Below are 22,494 nucleotides of genomic sequence, written 5' to 3' on the forward strand. Positions count from 1 at the left end.
ATGACTCTGCACTTTTATTTGTACTCGTCTGAACTTCCATATACTAGATACTTTTACTTCATTTTCTGTTGAGTATACTTTGTATAAATTAGTTTTCTATGAATATTGAGCTAATTAAAGCTAACAACAAAGTGTTTTAATGTTCAAATAACTGTCTTAGCTGTCACATTCATGATTTTGCATGAATTCAAGTCAAAATAAAGATGAAATATTAGCTTTTTACCTTCCAACAGATTGATTTTCAGAGTCAAAAGACTGTTTTCAAGCACTGCAAAGGTGTCAATTGTGATATGAACAGCTGATGGGACCTTTTGTACCGACAGTCACTGTCACTTAGTGGGTAGGGCAGTGGTGGGTTTAACGTGCTATTCTCCTAAAGTGGTTGGGGTCTCACTTCCATCTGTCACGTTACTGTTACTTTTAAGTAGAAAAAATAGGGTGATATCAAAAGCCCACAATCAATATGTGAGAAAATACGGAACACATAATGGTTTCATTGGTCATCCTCAAAAAAACTAAATGTTTAATTCATTTCAGAATTTCAATTTATTAGTGTAATTTTTAGACCTACAGGTGATATTAAACCCTGTAATAGTTAAGTAGTCTCAGAATGAAGCTATACATGCATTTTTTATTTATTTTGTTCTACTTTTATATTTTATTTGACCATTATTAAAACTTAGATGCACGAGTGACTGGACCCTATCCTCTTACATAAGTGTGTCTAAAAGGACCCTTATTAGAATAATGGGTTTTTATGCCATTTTTGTCATTTCGGTTAAGAAAAATCACTTGTATCATATTTAGGATTATATTTTGGTTCACATTAGAAATATTTTATATTTAATTTTTCACAATTAATTATTTTAGACATTTTTTTTACATTTTGAAAAGAAAGGTTTTGAACATTTTGACATGTGCACACATTAAGATCTAAATAAAAACACAACAATCAATATATACAAAATAACAGTCACTTCAATATTTGAGAATCTACATTAGTGCAAAATTGTACATAGAATGTGCAAAATATTAGTGCAAGATAGATTCACATCACCGTTAAATTCAAATACATGAAAAACGCACATGTTGTCAGCAGTCTTTAACTAAGTCTTGCCTCATAACTTGTTTTAAAGATGTTCTAGAAAATGTAAATATGATTTGTTCATCAGAAAAACAGTTTGTGAAACCAGCGTGACTATGGCATTTCAAAACACCAGTATAGGAAAATGGTCAAGGTCTTCATCATTGTGTTTACAATTATGCAACATAACAAGCTAGCTGGGAAGGGGGAAGTGTGAAGATCGTATCAGATGTCAAGTCATCGTGACTGCGTAAGAGCATTTATCAGCAATCAACACATTAATGAACTCTTCAACCAACACCCAAATGTTGAGCAAGAAACTTTCTGTAAGCGCTTTACCACAACAACAGTTATAATTATAGGGGGGGGGGAAATGCCGCTTATTAGTGTTACTTTAAAGAATGAGGCTTCGAGTTGGGCTTTTTGAGCGTCAATGCATTTAAATTGGTTTTTATCCTCACATGCTAATCACTGTGCATGTAGAAGATGGAAAAAATGACTCAACGTTGCAACTTCTTATTTGAAGTAAAGAATTATGTTTGGTTCAACAAGTCCTCCAACTCATACGACCAAATAGGTCGATTGTTCAAGCCCTTATTACGACCTATAATCACGTTTTAAAGTTTTCGACCTCTTGTGCTCCCGTTGATTGCAAACGCTCCGGAGTGTCGTATATGCACAAATAACCCTCTCTGGAAAATCCTAAATTGTAGGATAGTTTGGCCATTAAAATGGGTTTTGATTAGATTTCTAGCGAGACGTATATATTGTAATTTCAGAATCCATGTCCAGTGGATGTGTAGGATCTATAGTTTGATAGATATTACAAAGATGATTTGAGGTCTTGCCAGGACAATGTGTAACGGCAGCGTCTATGTAAAGTTAGAGTCAACACTCACGGGGTGAAAACATTATTTCGGGTCTCGAAGTTTTCATAATAAAACCGTATTCCCCCCACTGTCAAATTATTTCAAAGCTTTATCGGCAGCACTCATCCGCTAAAAACATCAGTTTATCCTTGTTAATTACACAACATTAATTGGATTAAATTGTGTACAATGCTTTTGTGTTTTTCCCATAGGTTTTTCCCTTTCGATTCCGAGAGACACATTTTTGTTTTCAGAGGTTTTGATGCTAAAACATCTACCTAGCTGTAATCCTCAGCTACCGTTCAAGCTTGGTGATTGGATGTTTTAGCCTCAATGCACATTGGGATATGGTGTTTATGCGATATGAAATCCGAAAACATAAAAAAAAAAAAAAAATAATTTATTTCAAGTGTGCTTGCTTTTCTCTTTTGAAGTCATCACATAACGGCATTGTAATACACGGTTCGGCTGCATTAAATATTACACATCTGCCGTAGTTCTTTATTTATAGAGCCCTGATGAGAAGACCTTTGGACAAACTGGAAGAAATGCCGCCGAAACTGAATATGTGACGTGGATCATAAATGTATCATCAATTAAACAACATCTTCCATTTATTTTCACACAATACGTCTCCTAGCAATATCAATAGTAATTCGGCTGACTTTTATATTTGATCCAATTCATAGATAGGTTATATTTACACCATATCGGTGCACAGCTGATAGAAAGGGACTAGTAGTTTTTATAGATATTACTGATTTTCTTGGAATATAAGAATGTAAATACTGAGTTGAGAGAATAGTCAGGGGGTTTGGGTGATGGGAGACACATCTATGGAATCACAATTTCAATAGCTTACCATTAAATTACGGATATACCAGAGATGGAGTACTTGAGTCCTGGACTCGGACTCGAGTGCCGATTTTCGGGACTCGTGACTCGACTCGGACTCGCGCACTGATTGACACGACTCTGACTTGGACTCGTGAATTCTCGCGCACGATGACTTGGACTCAGACTCGGACTCGTGAATTTTCCCCCCCATGATGACTCGGACTCGACTTGTACATTGACGCTCCGACTTGGACTCGGATTCGAGCAAGTTTTCTCTGGAGTCTGATGTCCTCTATCCTGGCGTGTGCACCTGTGAGGCGAGTTCACGTACTGGGCCCCGCTATTCCAGTCTAAAGATGTCTAGAGCCCCGCATTGTGCTGTATGCTTTCACACATTCTGCTTCCACATTGGAAAAGAGCAGCACAAAATGCTCGTTATGTGGAAAAAATATTGAAGAGAAGGCTCCGTAACACATTACTCTAAGGATCGAGTTCAGACATATAGTCTGTCTTGAACACTATCATCAGAGTAACGTGATCTAATCAATAAATAAAGATGCAGTCGATAACACAAAAGCACATGGCTACTTAACATGCAGAATGACGTCATTTTGCATGTTAAGTAGCCATGTGCTTTCTGGGGCATAATCTTTATTGATAGAATTTAAACATTCACTATAATAATTGTAGCATCCGCGGCTGAATGATGGTCAGACTCTCTAACCGATGGTATCTGTTTATTGATCACCCTTGCTTTTATACAATCATTACCAACGTAAGAGTTTGTGCCCTTATCAGCCAGGTGCTAAAAACCCAATGTAACTATTTAGTATATGTTAATTTATTCGTCATCTATCCGTCATTATACATGTGTTTACACTGCTACGTTGTCCATTGACTTCCGGTAAAAGTTCCTTCAAAAATAAGAGTCCCGATCTTATTACTATCAAAATAAAAGTGCAAAACAAAAACTTTACCATAACAAAATATTGGCATACAAATATAATCACTTCTCTAAATGGTAACTCATTTGAAATATAATTAGACATATTAAAGGTAATTTACAATAATAATAATAATAATAATAATAATAATAATAATAATAATAGTAATATTAGTAATAAGCTTTATATTTGTATAGCACCTATTACAAGAATTGTAGCCAAACTGGCTTCACAGCAGTTCAATAGACACATTAGTATAACATGACAGGATGAAAGCAATGTAGAGGAGCGGCTACATTTCAACACATATATCCACGAAGATTAATACATGAAGACTGGTGACTCGGACTTGACTTGGACTCTTCTTAGGTGACTCGGACTTGGACTCAGACTCGACTACGACTCTCCCTTGGTGACTCGGACTTGGACTCAGACTCGAAGAGTGGTGACTCGAGAGTGACTTGGACTCGTGAATTGGTGACTTGACTACAACACTGGGATGTGCCTTTCTGTCTGTGATTTTACACAGTTTACTGTTTTCACCCCGCGAGGGTTGACGCCAACTTTATATGGACGCTGTGTAAATACGTAGTACACGAAATAAAACTACACATCTTCAGATGTTATACATACATAAGTGTCCTACACTATACAAAGTTGTTCTGGCATTGTATGCTGTGTGTTATTTGTAATATTTTCAGAAACTACCTTTCCAACTCCTCATGCAGTTGACTGTTACAGGTCTATACAGGTTCATGGTACAATGCATAAGCTTCAAATCGAGAGACTGCAACTGTATTTCACAATTTCACAATAAAGTTAATAGTAATTATGTTTGATATTATTATGAAAACTTCTAGACCGGAAATACTGTTTTCACCCCGCGAGGGTTGACGCCAACTTTATATGGACGCTGCGTCAATACGTAGTACACGTTCTCCTGGCGGGACCTCAAATCATCTTCGTATCTATCAAACTATAGATCCTCACAGCAAATTCAGAAGTGTTAATTCAACTCCTAGGGAGTTAAATTCAACACTTTAAAAGTGTCTATATTGGTCCACACTAGATCGAGTTAAAATAACACTTTTTGATGTGTTAAACATGACAGAGTTGAAACAACACTCTCAGTAGTTGAAATGTAACACTCACCAGTGTTGAATTTTCCTAACACTAGTGTGTAGTGTCAAAAATTAACACTATCATTGTGTTGTTTTAACACTGAATAAGATTCAGATTATATTAACACTATTGATAGTGTTAAATCTATATTAACACTATGGATAGTGTTAAATCTACATCTACTACTACTACTCATAATAATAATATAATTTACAAAGAAAACCACACAAGTTGCAGTTTGAATCTGTATTTATTTCAAACAAGCTCACCACAAAAAAAACAGCACTGGCTTTGCAATAACCAACAATGACCAACACAGGTCACACGATATGACAATGTGGCACAATATAATATTTTTCACACATCTTATTAGAAAACTGTTTGTCATAGGGTCTGTAATAAATCAACTCCTTAACTGGAAAAACAGAAAATGAATCTGCGCTCTCACTGATACAGTATGCATTGAAATGATCATCAAAATAAAGAGTGTCCACTCTGCATGTCAAAATAAATGCTTGCTCATTATGTACAAGAATGTTTGTGATCTTTCTGAAAACAGGATCTTCCATATTTGTTCCAGTGCAAACAAACATACCAATCTGATATTCTGTTCCATAGTTCTTCACCCAATTAGTGGTTGACACTTCACAGTATGCATTTACATTAAATACAGAACTTAAAACATCTCCTCCTTCCAAGCTATCAATAGTTTCTTTTTTCACTGGACCAAACTCAAATCTCTGAAAATCAAAATTCTCCCAGTGGTAAGCTAGCTGTCTCTGGTGTTGTTTCATCAATGCTTTTGTGATATTTTTGAAATTTTTCACTGATCTTTTAAAAAAATTATGTTTCGCTTCAAACCGCATACACCATACATGAAGGAGTGGACCTATTTTTCTAATGCAACGCGGATAATGTAGCATAAAATGATGCTTTGGAATCAATCTTTTCTCTGAAAACAAAGATTTAAATAGCTTGTGGTGGTCCTTAATCAAGTGCTTCAAAAAGTATGTCATACCGTTAGTTACAATAGGTGAAAAAACAATATTCACAATCTGAATCAAGAGGAGGAGCAGATTCCAGTAACAGTTATTTCTTTCCAATACATCACCAAAAATAAGAGGAGCATTTCTCACAAGACACCACGACTGTATTGCATTTAGACCAAGGTCCTTGCTAACATCATCCATTTTCAACCCGCTTGGCCTATTTTTTCTCTCAATATAACCATAGTTGAAACTTTGGATCCTCTGTGACAATGATTCCAAAGACAGATACTTATGGTTGACAAGGTATTGAAAGATTAGTTTGAGTTCGTACTGTACAACACCTTCAAGTAAGTCGTGCATTATGTCAACTGCATAGTTGTCAGAGGTGTGGAAAAAATGCAATGTATTGAGCAAGCATGTCTTTTTGACACCAAATGTTGAACTCAACATAGGATTTTCCTGTAGAGCTGCACAATGTTCTGCATGCATTTCTTTTGTACGAAAAATCATGCCAGGGTCATCTTCAGTAAACATAGACTGTGCCTCAGCCTTACTTGTCAAACAAAATCTACAGTAATAGTTAGCGCTGAAGGACTCGACAAAACCGAACAGTCCATGTAAGCCTAGGTTGTCACCTGTTACTTGTATAACAGAACCAAGCAAAGGTGAGTCTGAGAAAGGCACCTCAATTCCTTGTGTTTCAAGTATTTTAAGATCATCAACAAGAGGCTTTAAGATGTCATCAAATCCATAAGTCTTCAGGTCTTGTGAGTGAAAGAGTGCAACAACATGTATATTCATCAACACAGAATTATATTTTGGGGGCAGGTTCCTCAATATAAAGTAAATGGAACCAAGTTTGTGAATCCCTTTCTTTGAACCTAAGGGATTTGCTGTCTCAAACTCATCAAAATAGAGTTGAATTTGTAGAGCATGTTTGTTCTGGGAAAACAAAACGCTATTCTTGAAGTATGAACCATCACATATGTCTTTATAAACTCCTTCTTCTTGATGCTTGGCTTGCAAGAAACTTTCACACAATTCAGTGTTCTTGAACATATACTTAAGAGTTCCCAGGATGGGTGTATACACAAATGTATCAGTTACAGGGACCTGACTGTAAGTTCCTGTTGTGTGATCCCTGCGAACATCAAACCGCACTCCAAGAACATATTCAACAGGTTCAACAATTTCCCACTTTTCCTCAAAGAACTTCTGTCGTTTCACTCTTGTGTTCAAAGTTGAGAACGGATTTTCTAGTTGATCAAAACACTTTTCCACCTTCTTTTCAAAATCTGTGCCTTGAATTTCTGGAGTACAGCTGAGAACTGCCTCTCTTGCTTGCGTATGAATGTCATTTACAAGATCCTCCATGGACCCCACCATTGCTTGGACTGTGCTCTCAGCAACACCAGATGCTTGCAACTGTGCTACAACAGAAGCACACATGTTTAACACAAGATTATTGTCAACAGAGAGCTCGGTAGTTGTTGGAGAGTCTGTAACTGCCTGTGAAGTTGAGGGCTCACTAACTTCATTCTGAGTGTCCACATTGTCATCAGTATTAGTCAAAGCAACATCTCTATGTAAATGAACAAGATGCTTCTTGAAACCTGAATAGGTGCAAAACGATAAACAACATCCCGGCTGTCCACATTTTAAACGTAATGTCTTTCCAGGATATAGACCGTGCTGGAGTCTTAAATGCTGACAAAGCAATGCAGAACTTTTGTGGTGTGCCTTACAGACATAACAAAGAAACATATTTGCATCCAGGGATATGTATCACCTCAAGCGTTGTGCAAAAATCTCGCTCTGAGCTCCTTGACTCTGGGACTTTCCTTGGCACTTCCCACATCAATGTTAAAAACTGTGGTTTGGATGAATGTATAGAAGTTGAAGAGGGATTCGTGGTAGTTGACACTGAAGATGAAGTGTGCTTTGAAGAGCTCGTCGAAAGCTGCCAAGGATGTCTGTGCCTTGCAAGGGATGGCCTTGTGGTCAATGATGATGTAGTATCTTTGGATGCTGTTCTTCTTTTGACCCACACACAGGAGGAAGGGCTGACCCGGGGCCACACCAGAAAGGAAGGTTTGGACACTGGCTCCATTCTTTAACAAAATGTAAACAAGAATTATGAGAAAATCATGAAATAAACTGAAATATGACTGAAGGCACAAGTGAAAGTTTGCATAATTATGTCCACATGTCTCCACGAGTTGATGACAATAGGAGTTTTTTTATTTTTTATTAATTAATTGGTCAAAGTTATTGTTATCTGTTAAAGGAAAGGTTGATTCGTTAATCGTGTTATCTGCAGCCTTTCCAAAATGGAGATGGCGTACCACAGTGTTTTTGTAAATTAATAATTGTTAACCTAAAAACAATCACAAGATTAGTCGAACAGCCCTACATAAGTACATTACTATTTGCATACCTGCAAATATCGAACAACATGGTCTTCAGCTTGACATGCGCTGATTTTTGGACTCTTTTTGTGGCCTTTGGACGTGGGCGGCAGCAAGTGAACCAACAGTAGAATGCTTGATAAGTCACTGTCCCAGCCTAGGGGAAAAACAGGAGAAAAATTTCTGACACATTCACATCATATAATTTTAAAGAGAAGAAACTAACCAGACCCACCTGAGTCGTGCTGCGCAGACAAGAGGTCTTCAATGTGTTCATTAGAAGTCAGTTGTTTGTAGTCTGTCAGGATCCTAGGTTTGAAAAAAGTAGGCCATTTTGCCAAAAATCTGCCCGACACTTCCTCTCCAAACATCATGGTGAAATCTTGGTCAATCTACAAAAGAACACACATTTTTATACTTATGCAACTTAAAAGTTTATACATTGAGTGACAATTCACTAAATATAAAGAAGTTGTCTTTCTTACCAAGCCAGTGATGTCGAGGAATCGTGGGAAGACATCCAAAACTGTTGAAGAGCACTGCTGATCTTGAACCAGTGTTTGGCGGTACTGAGAAGTAGCCCTCATCTTCTCTTTGATTGCCGATTCATCAGTTGAATGTTTCAAAAAGGATATTGCTTCATGACACTGCTCACCAAGCAGCTGCTTATCTGTGCTGAGAACCTCCCTCTTTCTCTTTGGACTATCCTGGTAGGGTGTGCTGGTGGAAGATCTCCGGGACTGAGCTGCAGTGTTGCGCTGAACAGTCTTTATCCTCCAGGCCAAGTACCCGGATCCACTCTGTGGGTCATAGAAGTGTTCCTGTAATATTAAAAAGATTAAATTGTAGAGTAAGTTCAGACCATATTACTACTCCATAAATTGCTATACAAGCTATTAATTTATAAACTTACATATCCATTGTCTGAGTATGGATCTCTGAGGCTGGGAAATAGAGAGATGATGCCCAAAGCATATTTACTTCGCACAGACACAGGCGGGCTCCTCCTGAAAGATCAACATGACATTACTACAATTCCTTCAGTGCTTACAAGTTTTACTGTTGTAGCTTCACTGAGTTTTAGTCTCTCTCAAACACTTAGTTTTTGTATCATGTTTTAGCCATTTAGTATTTATCTCTTTCATAGGAGAAAATAAATAATAAGTTGCTTTACTAATATGCATTACGCAATGTCCTAAAATAAGTGTTCTGTTAAAAAAAAATTGCATTGAGTGAAGTATAAAAATGAACAATGAAGTCTTACCCATGAATTTCAACCATGTCAGCCACAAGAAGGTTCACCAACTGTCTCCTTGTGCTATCCATCAATGTCTTCATTTTATCATATTCATCCAAAATAATCTGTCCACCCGGTTTAGCCTTTAGAGCATCTCTCACCATCTAAAAGATAAAGCAAATTAGCAATCACCATCATTAGAGCTGCAACAATTAATCTAACAATTATCAATTATTAAATTAATCATCAACTATTTTGATAATCGAATAATCAGTTTGAGTAGTGTTTTAAGAAAAAAAATGTCACTAATCTATGAATTGTTTAAATATGGACAGATTAATCGAAGATGAAAATAATCGTTAGTTGCAGCTCTAATAATCATTACATCCAACAACAAAACAGTTTAACACAGTTCAACTGCACAATATATTTGTGTGTGATATTTGATAACTAAAACCTCTTTTGCCGATTCCCGTTCAGCATGGGTTCTCCTCCCTCCATTTGTCTGAACAATCACTGTTGCATCTGATGAATCAGAGGATACTGCCAGGAAGTCTTCTGACACTGACAGAGAGGAGTTGTCTGATATCGGTGACTCCAACGAAGTGTATGAAAGATCATCATGAAGCACAACTGTAAACAGTTTTAAAAATGTAAACACAAAAGGAAAAAATAATTAGTTCTCCACAAAACTCTTTAATATTGACGATCCACTCCTGGCCTCACAAGTCTGAGTCTCACCTGTTGACTTGTCAGTTGCCACCCTAACAGTAAGGTTCCCTGCTTGCAAAAGCTCCTCAAACACATCTGCATCGATTTCTGTCCCTGTTTCATCTGTCAAGTGCAGCTCACTCTCAAGTGGAAGATCTAGCTTTTGAATGACTGATAAAAAAAATTAAATTCAGAGCCATGGAAAAATTATAATAAACAGAAATTTGCTATACTTGTTTTTCCTAACATTTTAGGTCAAGGGCACACAGGGCATTACCATTAGCTATCATAAACACAACTCCATAATATGAGACATTTACACATCACATCATTTCAGTAGATATTATAACAATTAGTCAATTTCTCTGCTCTATTAAAAATGATGCCAACCTTTCTGAAGAAATGTGTTGAAGTCATCATAGCCATCTTCAGTCTCAGCCACTTTGACATACTTCTGCGTTTCTCCAAATCTCACCTTCACCAACATGATGTACTACAGAAAAAAGAAGAAGAAAAGACACACGCACTACGTCATCATTTTCAGTATGTTCACCATGGATGTGGAGAGACATGAAGATTTTACCTTGCCTTGAATTCGACCGAGTATCTGTTTTGATTTTTTTAAGCATTACTCACGAGTTATGGTCTGGTGTGTCTGTTTCTCCAGGAAGCCTAACCTACAGCAGCAACATGCTAACTTAACTTGCCCGACTCACAAAGCTAGTCTGACTTTTAGCATTAGCAGCAGTCTTTGGGCAGGCAGGAGCTCAACCCCCAGGCCCAGCCCCGGCTCTCTAAGTTACTCTATCGCCTGGCATTTTCATCGAGACGAGACCATAGCTAATTAATTACCGTACGCGCACGGAACGACAGATTTTTCCCGACAGAAATCAGTTAGCCTCGTGCGCGTGCTAACGCTACGTCATTTTAGCTAACTTAGCTTTTTCCTCTCACAAGAAATGTGTAGTTATATACCGTGTTATCCGAACGTGTAGCCTATACTTACGCTAAGCAAATTGTGTACATTCATCAACACTGATGTGCAAAAGGAACATTAATGCACCTTTGAAAAAATATAAAACAGCTGCCATGCTAACCTTAACATGGGACTTAGCCTACCTTGTTAGAGCTATAACGTTAGACAGGACGTTCGACACATATAACATTAAAATACTACTGCTTAAAAAAGTATTATTAAATGGGCATGACGCCTTTCATTTACTTACAGAAAGATACTCCGTGGAGTCTGGACGTGAAAAGAAAGTCGTCCTCTGCCGACCCCGCTCGAGCCTCGAGTCTGACTCCGAGTCGTCCCGCTCTTTAGACAAACACGTCACAGGTCCGTTGGAATTCTGGGAGTAACACTGTTTAAGTGTTGATTTTAAAATGAACACTTAACAGTGTTGTTTGGATTTAACTCCCTGGATTAACACCAACTCTTTTGAGGAATTAACTCTCACATAGTTGAATCAACTAAGCAAGTGTTGAATTAACACTGTATTTTTAACATTTAACACCAACACTGGAAATTTAACACTTTTGAATTTGCTGTGTACACATCCACTGGACGTAGATTTTAAAAGTACACACACTTCTCGCTAGGAATCTAATCAAAAAGCATTTTAATGGCCAAACTATCCTACAATTTAGGATTTGCCAGAGAGGGTTATTTGTGAATCGACGACCCTCCGGAGCGTTTGCAATCAACGGGAGCATGTTGTTTCTTACACGACCACTAGAGGTGCTACACTTTAAAACGTGACTATGGGTCGTAATAAGCTGCTGAACAATCAACCTATTTGGTCGTTTTTTGTAGGAGGACAGGCTGGTTTGGTTTACAGTTATGTTGGACTGTTTTTACTGATACGAATTCACCCACATTTATGAAAATATACAAGAAACTAAACTTTGGCACTTGCTAACATTACTTTTTACATAAAATGGTGTGGAGAGTTGTAAAAATTCACTAGAATGAAACTTAAAGTATATTTTGAAAAACACAGAATTTTAGGCTATTTTTATGATCTTACACGTACATATATAGATTTTATATAGATTTTATATATACATATAGATTTTTTTTGTTTGTCTTTACGGTATGTCCACATAGTTGCAGCCTGTGCTCTAAAGTGCCTACAGTTTCTTTGGTTTATGAAGATGTGTGTACTGAGTGAATATACGACATCCCCCCCTTAATACATGTGTATGACCTTGTGCTTAATCTTTGTCTATAATGTAGACTCTATGTACTATCAAATGGTCAGTTATTGCCATTATGTTTTGGTGAGAATAATGAAAAAAGCAAATAACAATTCTTCACATGTTTCAGAGGAAGCAGCAAACACCGAACATATTACGTACAACTGACTTTGATGATTTGAAGATTTTCATTTGTACAACAGTGTGTGGAGTGCTACAGATGCTGGTTTAGGCAAAAGCCTTTTTTCTTAAATTTGGTGTTATACAGCTCTTATTGATGTTATCGTGTGGAGTGCTCAGTTATCTTTGTTGTGGTCCGTTGAAGCCGTTTAATAAAAAAATGATGCATGTTTTAACTATAGGACTTCAATATTGAAGAAGAGAAATGTAACCTTTGCTTTTTTTAAGCCCCTGTCACACTGTCCCGAAATTGACACCAGATGGACACACAAATATGGAATTGTGAATTTCGCACGAAGATGGCCCCAAAGTTGGTCAACAGCCAAGCAACAGCCGAAGCAAGTACGATGCCTACAGAAGGCCACACGATGGCACCCGAACCACACACGAAAATATGGTCGTAGACTTTACTGATGATTTAGAATGTATCCAGACTCAACGTAAGAGCTTGTTCCTCTTCGGGGGGTGCTAACATTTAAACATACACTTTATTCTTTACTTTCTCCGTCTTTATGTAGATTAGAAGATATTACTTATCTTCGTCATGTTGTTTCCATAGCAACAACAACTTCCTGTCAACAGCGTAAACTCGCCTTCAAAAATAAAAGCATCTAAATAAAACAGCAAGTTAACCTAAATTACATTTAAGACATACAACTGCAACGAAAGTAATAAAAACAATGTTATATCCTTTTCAGTTTCACAGAACACAAATTGGGTTATTTACATAATATGTTTACATGATTTTGTTGTGCATTAAATGCAATCTCGATGTCATCGTAGTATAATACGATGGCTACACGACGGTATTGTGAGGGCTTCACGTTAGGCCTGTCACGATAATTAATTTTGTTGGACGATAAATTTTTCTGGAAATTATTGCGATAAACGATAATATTGGCGGCACCGTTTTAAGACATAATGATAATAATAATTCAAGTACATCCTTTCAAACATAACTTTTTATTGAACATTCAACATTGCAAATGAAATGTGAAATAATATTAAAATATATAAATTATATATAATAAATAAAACAAATTAATTAAATTATAATAAATTAATTAAATCACACAACCAAAACAATAAATTAAATAGTCAGGCTGGAAAACAGAGCTCTCTCTCTCATCTATATATATATATATATATATATATATATAAATAAATAAATATGAGCACACATTATCTCACAAGCAAAAAAAACCTCCTTAAAACAACAGTCAAGTGTACAGTCCACTGTCAAAGACCCAGATGCCTCAACAGGCCATATCCAAATGTGTTTTTCTAAGTTTTCGAGCAAGGAACACCAACATGTTTGCATTGTCGGGCGGGGCCTCTCCATCTCCAGCTGCTGTGTTTGCTCCCAGCTGGAAAAACGGAATGGGGTGGTTGTGTTTTAGGTGGTTTAAAATGCGTGGTATTGCCTGCCTTTGTCGCTACCTTTTTTAAACCAATGCGACACACCGCCCGGCTCATTCAAGTCCGTAGGTTCACCTCGTTGATTTGGTTTGAATCCAAAATACTGCCACACCGGAGAATCGAGATGTGTAGTTAGGTTTTGTAACCAATTCCATTTCACTTTAAATTCCCCGCGAGTAAGTCACACGTTGTCTCCCGCTTGTCGCTATATTATTAATTTGGCTGCTACGCTGCTGCACGTGCACGCGGAGTGTCCTGACCTGGCTGTGTGTCAGCCCCGCCCCTCACAGCGCGCCTGGCAGCCACAGCGCTCCAGGCTAAAATGCTGGTCACATCTTTATGTAAACGGCAATTTATCGAGCTCAGAAAAGTTATCGAGTCCATTTTTATTTATCGTACGATAAGTCAATTTATCGATTATCGCGACAGGCCTACTTCACGTAGTCGTGTTGCCTTACTAAGACAATCGGGCAGCTTCTTGTTTTCATCGTATTGTCTTTGTGATGCGAAACAATGCCCGATGGCACCGATGATCAGACGAAGTAAAGACGAAGATGACACGATTTGACAAGATGCCCTCACGATGGCCTTACGAAGGGCAAAATGGACACACAAATTCAACACGAAAATGAACCTTCGCAAGGTCCTTCGGCAATTTTTTGGCATGCCAAAGATTTTGCCACCGCTCACAAAGTTGCTGCCGGATACGATGACTTAAGATGCCCTCAAGAATGGCCCGATGTTGTTACGATCAGAGCCGAATTTGAACATTTCCTTTATCGTTTGTCCATCTGGTGTCAATTTTGGGACAGTGTGACAGGGGCTTTAGAGAAGTCCTGTTTCTTTTACCATACGCCCTGTCATAATGAGTCATCCAACTCTCTGCTGCATGCATAATGATACACATCTCCATTCACAGTGTTTTTTCTAATCATGGAGCGTTAGATTTTCTGAAATATACATATGCAAAGTTTCCAAGAGGCCAGAAATCGTGTAAAAAAATAGGGCTTGGTAGCTAATGTTTTGAAATGTGTCTTACGGCAAGGACGTACCGAGTTTGAAACCCACCAGGTTTTTTTGGCTGACTTGGGTTTCCTCTGGGTGCTCCAGTTTTCTCACAGGTATTCTCCTGACGCTGCCCTCGATCAAAGCACTAAAGCCTCACACCTAGAATCGATCCCAGTGCAACAACAGCACTGTAGCTTCCAAATGCCCCTGGAGTCAAGTGCAGAGGACAAAGTGTTCTTAACTAAAAATATCTAAACAGCAGGGACCGAATACTTGTTTGCCTTTGGATGGTCTTTGTGTTAAAAAAAAAAATGTATCATCATTGACCAAAAAGATGTGCTAACTGAACCTAAAGGAATGGGTCAGAAAGCCTAGCATTTTTTTATTTGTTCAATGTAGTCTCAATTAAGTTCAAAAAGTGCAAAAATAATTCAGAATTATCTTTTGAGTAAGACATATTTTGCCTTGCAGATTTATTATAATTAGAGTAATGGTTTGAACAACAGTACAACACATGTACAATTAAAACAAATACGTTTGGTAAAAAGAACACATGGTTGTGCATCACTATTGTGCATAGACAGAAATATACGGCATGTGGCTGCACACTAACATTTCTCTGTGTGATTGTTACATAAATCACATTAATTTATTAAGACGGACTGGAAAACTGGTTTGAACTTTCTGCAACATTTCTAAATTGGTTAAAATCCTACTTTAAGGACAGGAAAAATGTTGTTTCTAGTCAACATTCATTAAGATTTTGCGGATGTAATATTGATAACAACTTAATTTATTTTGCAATGCCTTTCTTTAAGTAATACAAAAAAAGGATAAACTTCTCAAAAGCACCCTATTTCCTTTTTATTTAAATCACAAAGCAGCTCAATAAGACTCAAAACAATATCATGATTTGTCCAACATAAGACAACCGTACCATTAGGGGAGGTAAGAATGGAGAAACCAGCTCGAGTGCGCTAGAATTTGAATTTGACCACCAGAAAAAAGGGCACGAGATAAGTTTATAAGTTTATAAGCACGAGATAAGTTTGTGCACGAGATGGAAGGCTGACAGGCAGGTAGGCCATCCAGTTATTTTAGCCGGGCCGGCTAAAATGATTGGTCGTGCTTTTTACAGCGCCACGGCTTCCACAGATTACATGTTTTTATGTATTTATTTTCAAAGCATTTAATATATTCATTGCTATCGGGATGTTAAGAGCATTCCATGGAATATAACAAAAAGTGTTTCTGAAGTGAATTACCTAGCCCACCTTTAATCCTTAGATATTTGACAATATTTCTAAATTAACCGAACGTATCGGTCTATACCTTACATTTCAAAGGTTCAGGTTAGCTTTAATGATAAGTCAAAAACGTACAGGTTAAGGACAGGAAAAACGTTGTTTCTATAGGTAACTACTAGGGATGCACCGAATATTCGGCCGCCGAAAATTATCGGCCGAAAATGGTTAAAAAGGCCGTTTCGGCTTTCGGCCGAAAGGGTTTTAGCACCGAAAAAATATCACCGAATGTCAGGGAACAGGGTTACGTTGGTAAGCTAACGTGTTGTTGTGATGACGTAATCAAAAGGCGGCGACAAGCACGGCGCGCGACCATGCTCGCGGCTGGCTCACAGCCAACATGTCTGGCGCTCGGAGATATTTAAAAATATCAGAGAAAGAGGCGCAGATTGCGATTTGTAAAACGTGTTCAGCTGACATTTCTCGAGGGGGTGTAACTGCAAAGACTTTCACCACTTCGGGATTACTCCACCACTTGAAATCAAAACACCCGGACAAATATGCGGAGTAAGATCAAATCACAAGCACTGACAGCGAGAGACTGTTCAGCGCTGCCTCTCATGTGCTTGATGAGAAGAGGAACAGACTTATGGCTGATAAAGCAGAGAAGCTGCTGTTCATTAAAAAGAACCTTCCACTTTTCCTTAATAAGTAGACCAGGCTGGCTTATCATAAGCTTATCTAGTTCTACATGTCTACTCTATACCCACTTTCCTGAACCATTTTCATTGTGAGTTATAATTCACCATCTCAGGTTATCATTAGGGGGAAATGACAGCAGCACAGTGTTCAATATATTGTACTTTCGGTATCTAAATGATACAATGTTGTTTACATTGCTCATGAGGACAGACCACCTTATTTGCAGATTCTTGAAATTGTAATTTAATTTGTAATTGATTGTGGATTTTGTATCCAGTTTTCACTTTATGTATCTTTATACAATGTTTACTACTTTGCTTATGAGGACAGACAGCCTTATTTACAGATTCTTGAAATTGAATTGTAATTTCATTTGTAAATAGTTACATTCATGTGGATTTATCCAGTTTGCACATTTGTATGCATGCACTTATAGGTGCATTTGTTGTTGTTGAAGGCCTGGCTGTTAGTCTTTATTTACACTATTGTGTTGTAGGCCTACTGGCCTAGATGTTTATGCAGTTTTAAAGCACCTTGGCTTTGTTCTGAATGCACTTTGTTGTAGTTATCCTACAGAGAAAAGAAAATGCACTTCACTTGGAATGAATGTACTGTATGCATTCAAAAGTGCTGAATAAATGTTTTATGGACCCATAATAGTGATTATTATTTAAGTTAAGTTTTGCCATAATCATGTCTTTTTCCATAATCAGGTAGCTGAACAACATTGGTAAAAACTGTATATATTATATATTTCTATTAATCATTTTCGGCCTTTCGGCTTTCGGTTTTCGGCCAACTGTTTCCTATTTTCGGTATCGGTTTCGGCCAATAATTTCCCATTCGGTGCACCCCTAGTAACTACACATCTGAGTTGACAACTATGACATTTAGGGTTCCTCAAGGCCCCATCCCGGGGCCTCTTCTCTTTAACATCTAAATTCACCAGGCGACTATGATCCAATTCAAACACTGAGTAAGTGCATTGAAGAACTCAATGATGGAATTTGTCCATCTTTCTTAAATGAAAAATATAAAACTGAGTTAATTGTTTTTGGAATCAATGAGGAACGAATAAAAGCCAGCGCTGAGCTTCAGTTGGCAACGTTAAAAACAACAGAAAATGACAGAAATAGGTGTAGTCATGGATTCTGACCTGAATGATTTGTACACCAATTTCATCTGCAATGTTTCACCTGTAATGTGTTTCATGTCTTTAACTAGGTTGGGATTGTATTAATTCCATAACACACAATTCACATCATTTCCATCCTGATTTAATAAATATTCCTTTAAAATAATACAAGAGATCGATGACTTTTGTAATGCAATGCAGATTTATTCCAAATGACAAGTAGATCAATTTAAAACAGATAGGTTGATGACATTTTTATGTTGAATAAAAGCAGAAGAAAGCATTTGTTTATCAGATGGACCATCATGGACTCAGGCAAAGTCATTCTCTTGTTGGAACGCACGTTGTTCCATCGCTTCCTGCGCTTTCATCGCTTCAAGTTCTTCCCCGGTCAACATTCTGGTGCAGAGAGAGAAAAGATCCGTAGAGTTTAGACAAAAATAAAACAAATTTAGCATGAAAAGCACTTTCAAATAATTGAAATATCAAGAAAAATACCTTACCCATGGACTCTTTCGGCAGCTAATTAAAAAAGAGAGAAAAAAAGGTTTAGTGCGATGCATTATTCTTTGTGATACTTTGCATTATAATTTATTATAAGCCGTTTTATAAACATTCATTATTATATTGGAGTTCTAATATTTGATTTGGAAGAGGGAGTAGCACACAAGGGAAAAACCCCAAAAAGCATTATGGAGCCTCTTTAAGTGATGCGACGTAACAACGATTTCTGCATTAGTTTGGAACCAAATTGTTGGCAGGTCCAAAATTCCCACAAAGGACTTTTGCTTTTTTATGTTAGAATGGACTAAAACGCCAAAGCAATACATTTACTCTCAGTGGACACACAATGTGACCTTACCACTCAATGCATGACCGACATTTCTCCAAAATGAACCCTCCCCAGGTTCAGCCATGAGGACCACCAGCGTCAACACCAGGAACATCATAGCACACTTCATTCTGAAAAAAAAAACCACAACATGTGTCACTCAATCAAACTATTTCATCCACCAATTTACTACAGCTATAAGTCAGAGTGTATATTCAATGTCAAATCCCAAAGACTTCATTAAATAACAAAACGTAAAAATATTTCACTTGATTGAGAGTCTGAACCAAGAGGCTTATCAAGAGTGCAAAGTGAGATCTTGAAGTGATGTGAATCTCTCTTTCGAACCTGTGTCTTTATAAAGGTATGGTGGAACTTTACATATCTCTTATTGTTAAACATTAATTCTTCACATTATCATTATTTTCAGTAACTTTTACATTTGATTGACAGTGTATGCTGTTTCCAGATACTAAAAATTGTATTGGTTTAAAAATATTGTGTAACCAGGCTTCGAGAAATAGTTTTTCACGTATATCTTAGAAAATAATATCATAATAAATAAAACCACATTGTGCATTTCTCAACACTAACCATGCATGCGGTGTCTGTGAAGTCCATGCATCACAGTGACTAGGAATCATAAGTTTTGTATAAGATCACATTAAAAAAAGGAAATTTTTCAGACACACAATTTCACTCAGAAACAGACATTGTAAAAGTAATTATCTTGTATTATTTCATAAATGTACTTACTTCAGATCTACACAAGCTAATATAAACATTAAAAAACTATGTTGATATAAAGTTACAGGAACTTAAAATAGAGCGACAAAACAGAGATGACTTTTTTTATCAAAGCTTTATTCAGCAGGACAGTATGCAATGTTTTACATTTTTCAAAACCAAGTGACCAAAATCACAAAATCTCAAGTGCCTCCATACAAATATGTCTTGCTTTTGAAAAGATTCAGTCCTGCCAAAAACACGGAGCTTGGTCGTAGTCCACGTCTGGGCTTATACTGAGACCTCTACACGGGTTTAATGTAAATATTTCAGTCACAAAAAAACGGAATCAAGAGGCACAACATACAAAAATGAACCTGAAAATGTGCTTAATATGTCCTCTAAGTAACGCTCCCAAACCTGGTTATTATTATGTAAAGCTCCTAGGAATACTGCCCCGACAGCTTATACCATAGTACGACAGTCAATTAGGAAACAGTGATAAACTCATGGACAGTTTATACAAAAGGATTGTTGACGGATCCTGCTGTTTGTCCTAATTTGTGGTCCATCAATACAGAATGTGTAATTTTGATTTACCTCTCCAGGCCGTCCTGGCCCCTTCCCACAGAGATTTAAAGTGTCTAAAAAAACACTCTCCGGGTTCGGCCATGAGGACGACCAGCGACAGCACAAGAAATATCATAACCAACCTCATCCTAAAAAACTAAAATACATATAGAGTTAACCATGACTCTGCACTTTTATTTGTACTAATCTGAACTTCCATATTCTAGATACTTTTTACTTCATTTTCTGTTGAGTATACTTTGTATAAATTAGTTTGCTGTGAATATTGAGCTAATTTAATCTGAAAAAGCTAACAACAAAGAGTTTTAATGTTCGAATAACTGTCTTAGCTGTCACATTCATGATTTTGCATTAATTCAAGTCAAAATAAAGATGAAATATTAGCTTTTTACCTTCCTTTCTCAGGAAGAGAGAGAGAACAAAACTTTACAGTTGCCGACTTCGCTTGAGATTTTTTTCGCAATAGCAGCAGTGAGCCTCAGAACCTGAAGTTTTCGACTCTTCTGAAAAAGAAGAATACAGGGACAACAAGGATCCATTTGGACATGGGTAAGTGAGAATATTACAGTAATAGTGTACTGCCAATTTGTGGGGTAGGTTTATTGATCTTTCTTTTGATGGATAGTCATGAACCTTTTCTTGGGACAAAATAGAATCTCCATCAGCAAACGTTTACTCTGTGTTAACGTGTTTTATGTGTAAACGTTATTTTGGTGTGTAAAAGTGAGATTACATGTATAGATGATTAAAATAATCCTTTATTCGTCCCACAACGGAGACATTTACAGTGGCTATAGACATGTTTGCCATCAACTACTATCATAGTGCTCTGTACAGATTATACTTTGTCATACATTTATTTATATGTGTGCCTGTGATTATTTGACCATACTGTCCTGTACAGATGAGACTTTATTATCAGATGTATGTATATGTGTGTATGATTTTATACTGAATGTAAAGTAACTGGAAATACCTGTGTGTGAGAGAGAGAGAGAGAATTGTTATCTGTGCTTGAGCAACATTTTATTTGAACTTTACTTCAATGAAATTAGTAGTAATTATTGTCCTACATTTTAATTGGTTTTACATGGATGTTTCACAGCTGCCTGGGCCTAGCGGCCCACAGGCAGCATTTATCCAGCAGCCAGAACCTCCATCTGTGCCTGCCCCCAGGTCAAGATCTACCGTGGATCAAGGGCCTTCACCAGAGCCATCACCACCAAGGACCAGTGGACCAGCATCAGTACAGCTGCCTCCACCTCCATCTGTGCTTGCCACCAGGTCAAGATACACCTCAGCACAAAGGCTCCGCCACAGCCATCACCATCAACCCAGCCAGCAAGGAGGTCTCGGAGAGCACACGTGACCCCCCAACTACACAGCAGCCAGACCCACTGTCTTGGAAGACAGACAAAGACCTTGACACTGTCTTTACATGAATAGTTGGTTGAAAGTTCTGATGTTCAATATTGTAAATAGTGAAATGTTCCAGTTTCTTATATAAATAGTTGGTTGAAAAAAACATATTTATAATAAATTGCTGGTTGAAAAAAAAAGTTCTAATGCTCAATTTGTATTTGTACACATCACATGAACCTTGGTATGTAATATGAAGTCATTATTCAGTTATAATGTATCTCAGTCCCTGCTCTGGTGAAAGCAGAGTGATAAACACCTATTTTACTCAAAATTCGAATTACATTTTTTTCATTTTAGACATGAATTACATATTTATATACAGTGTAATCCATATATTTCACTACTTTTGTCAATTTAAAGGTGGGGTAGGTAAGTTTGAGAAACCGGCTCGAGATACACTTTTTGTTATATTCCATGGAATGCTCTTAACATCCCGATAGCAATGAATATCTGAAGTGCTTTGACAAAAAATCCATAAAAAGATTTCATCTGTGGAAGCCGTGGCTCTGTAAAAAGCACGACCAATCATCTGAGCCGGCCCGGCTAAAATAACTGGATGGCCTACCTGCCTGTCAGCCTTCCATCTTTGCACAAACTTATCTCGTGCCCTCATTGGTCATGTGCGCGTTTGTGTGTGTTGGAGGAGGGGCTCTATAAGGAAGTGGCAGATTTTCTCCGGTTGTGTATTTTCAAATTCTAGCGATATCGAGACGGTTTCTCAAACTTACCTACCCTACCTTTAAGACTTTGGTGAACCAAATCTAAACACCACAAAAATTGGATGAAATTAGTACATTTGTGTTTTCACAAGTGTCTCAAGATTTCCAAAAATCAG

At 37.3% G+C, this 22,494-nt stretch overlaps 2 protein-coding genes across 3 annotated transcripts in view; one reads left to right on the forward strand and one right to left on the reverse strand.

Annotated features, from left to right (window-relative positions):
- The window catches only part of LOC307016392 (exostosin-1), a 431,895-nt gene that overhangs the window by 174,620 nt on the left and 234,781 nt on the right, over window positions 1-22,494 (forward strand). The window lies entirely within an intron of this gene.
- LOC307016017 (uncharacterized protein) lies at window positions 6,705-11,749 on the reverse strand. Of its 2 annotated transcripts, XM_079645062.1 has the most exons (10): window positions 11,428-11,739; window positions 10,592-10,694; window positions 10,232-10,372; window positions 9,948-10,123; window positions 9,518-9,654; window positions 9,167-9,260; window positions 8,739-9,074; window positions 8,489-8,645; window positions 8,283-8,410; window positions 6,705-7,956 (listed from the first exon to the last, which is right to left on the reverse strand). In XM_079645062.1, exons 2-10 carry the CDS (start codon window positions 10,686-10,688, stop codon window positions 7,636-7,638), a joined length of 1,587 nt encoding a protein of 528 aa, XP_079501188.1. In that variant the 5' UTR covers window positions 10,689-10,694; window positions 11,428-11,739; the 3' UTR covers window positions 6,705-7,635. The 2 variants fall into 2 exon arrangements, with proteins under 2 accessions (XP_079501188.1, XP_079501189.1); XM_079645063.1 differs by lacking the exon at window positions 10,232-10,372 and having other exon boundaries at window positions 11,428-11,749.

Source organism: Notothenia rossii (assembly GCF_949606895.1).
Source record: "Notothenia rossii genome assembly, chromosome: 8".
NCBI lineage: Eukaryota > Metazoa > Chordata > Actinopteri > Perciformes > Nototheniidae > Notothenia > Notothenia rossii.

Bases quoted from the DNA above. Each gene is read 5' to 3' on its own strand.
- LOC307016017 (XM_079645062.1), bottom strand. From the start codon at position 10,688: ATGTTGGTGAAGGTGAGATTTGGAGAAACGCAGAAGTATGTCAAAGTG. The intron at 9,655-9,947 runs GTTTTAGTTATC...TTTATCTTTTAG, and splicing joins AACGGGAATCGGCAAAAGAG to ATGGTGAGAGATGCTCTAAA. The intron at 9,261-9,517 runs GTAAGACTTCAT...TTGATCTTTCAG, and splicing joins GACATGGTTGAAATTCATGG to GAGGAGCCCGCCTGTGTCTG.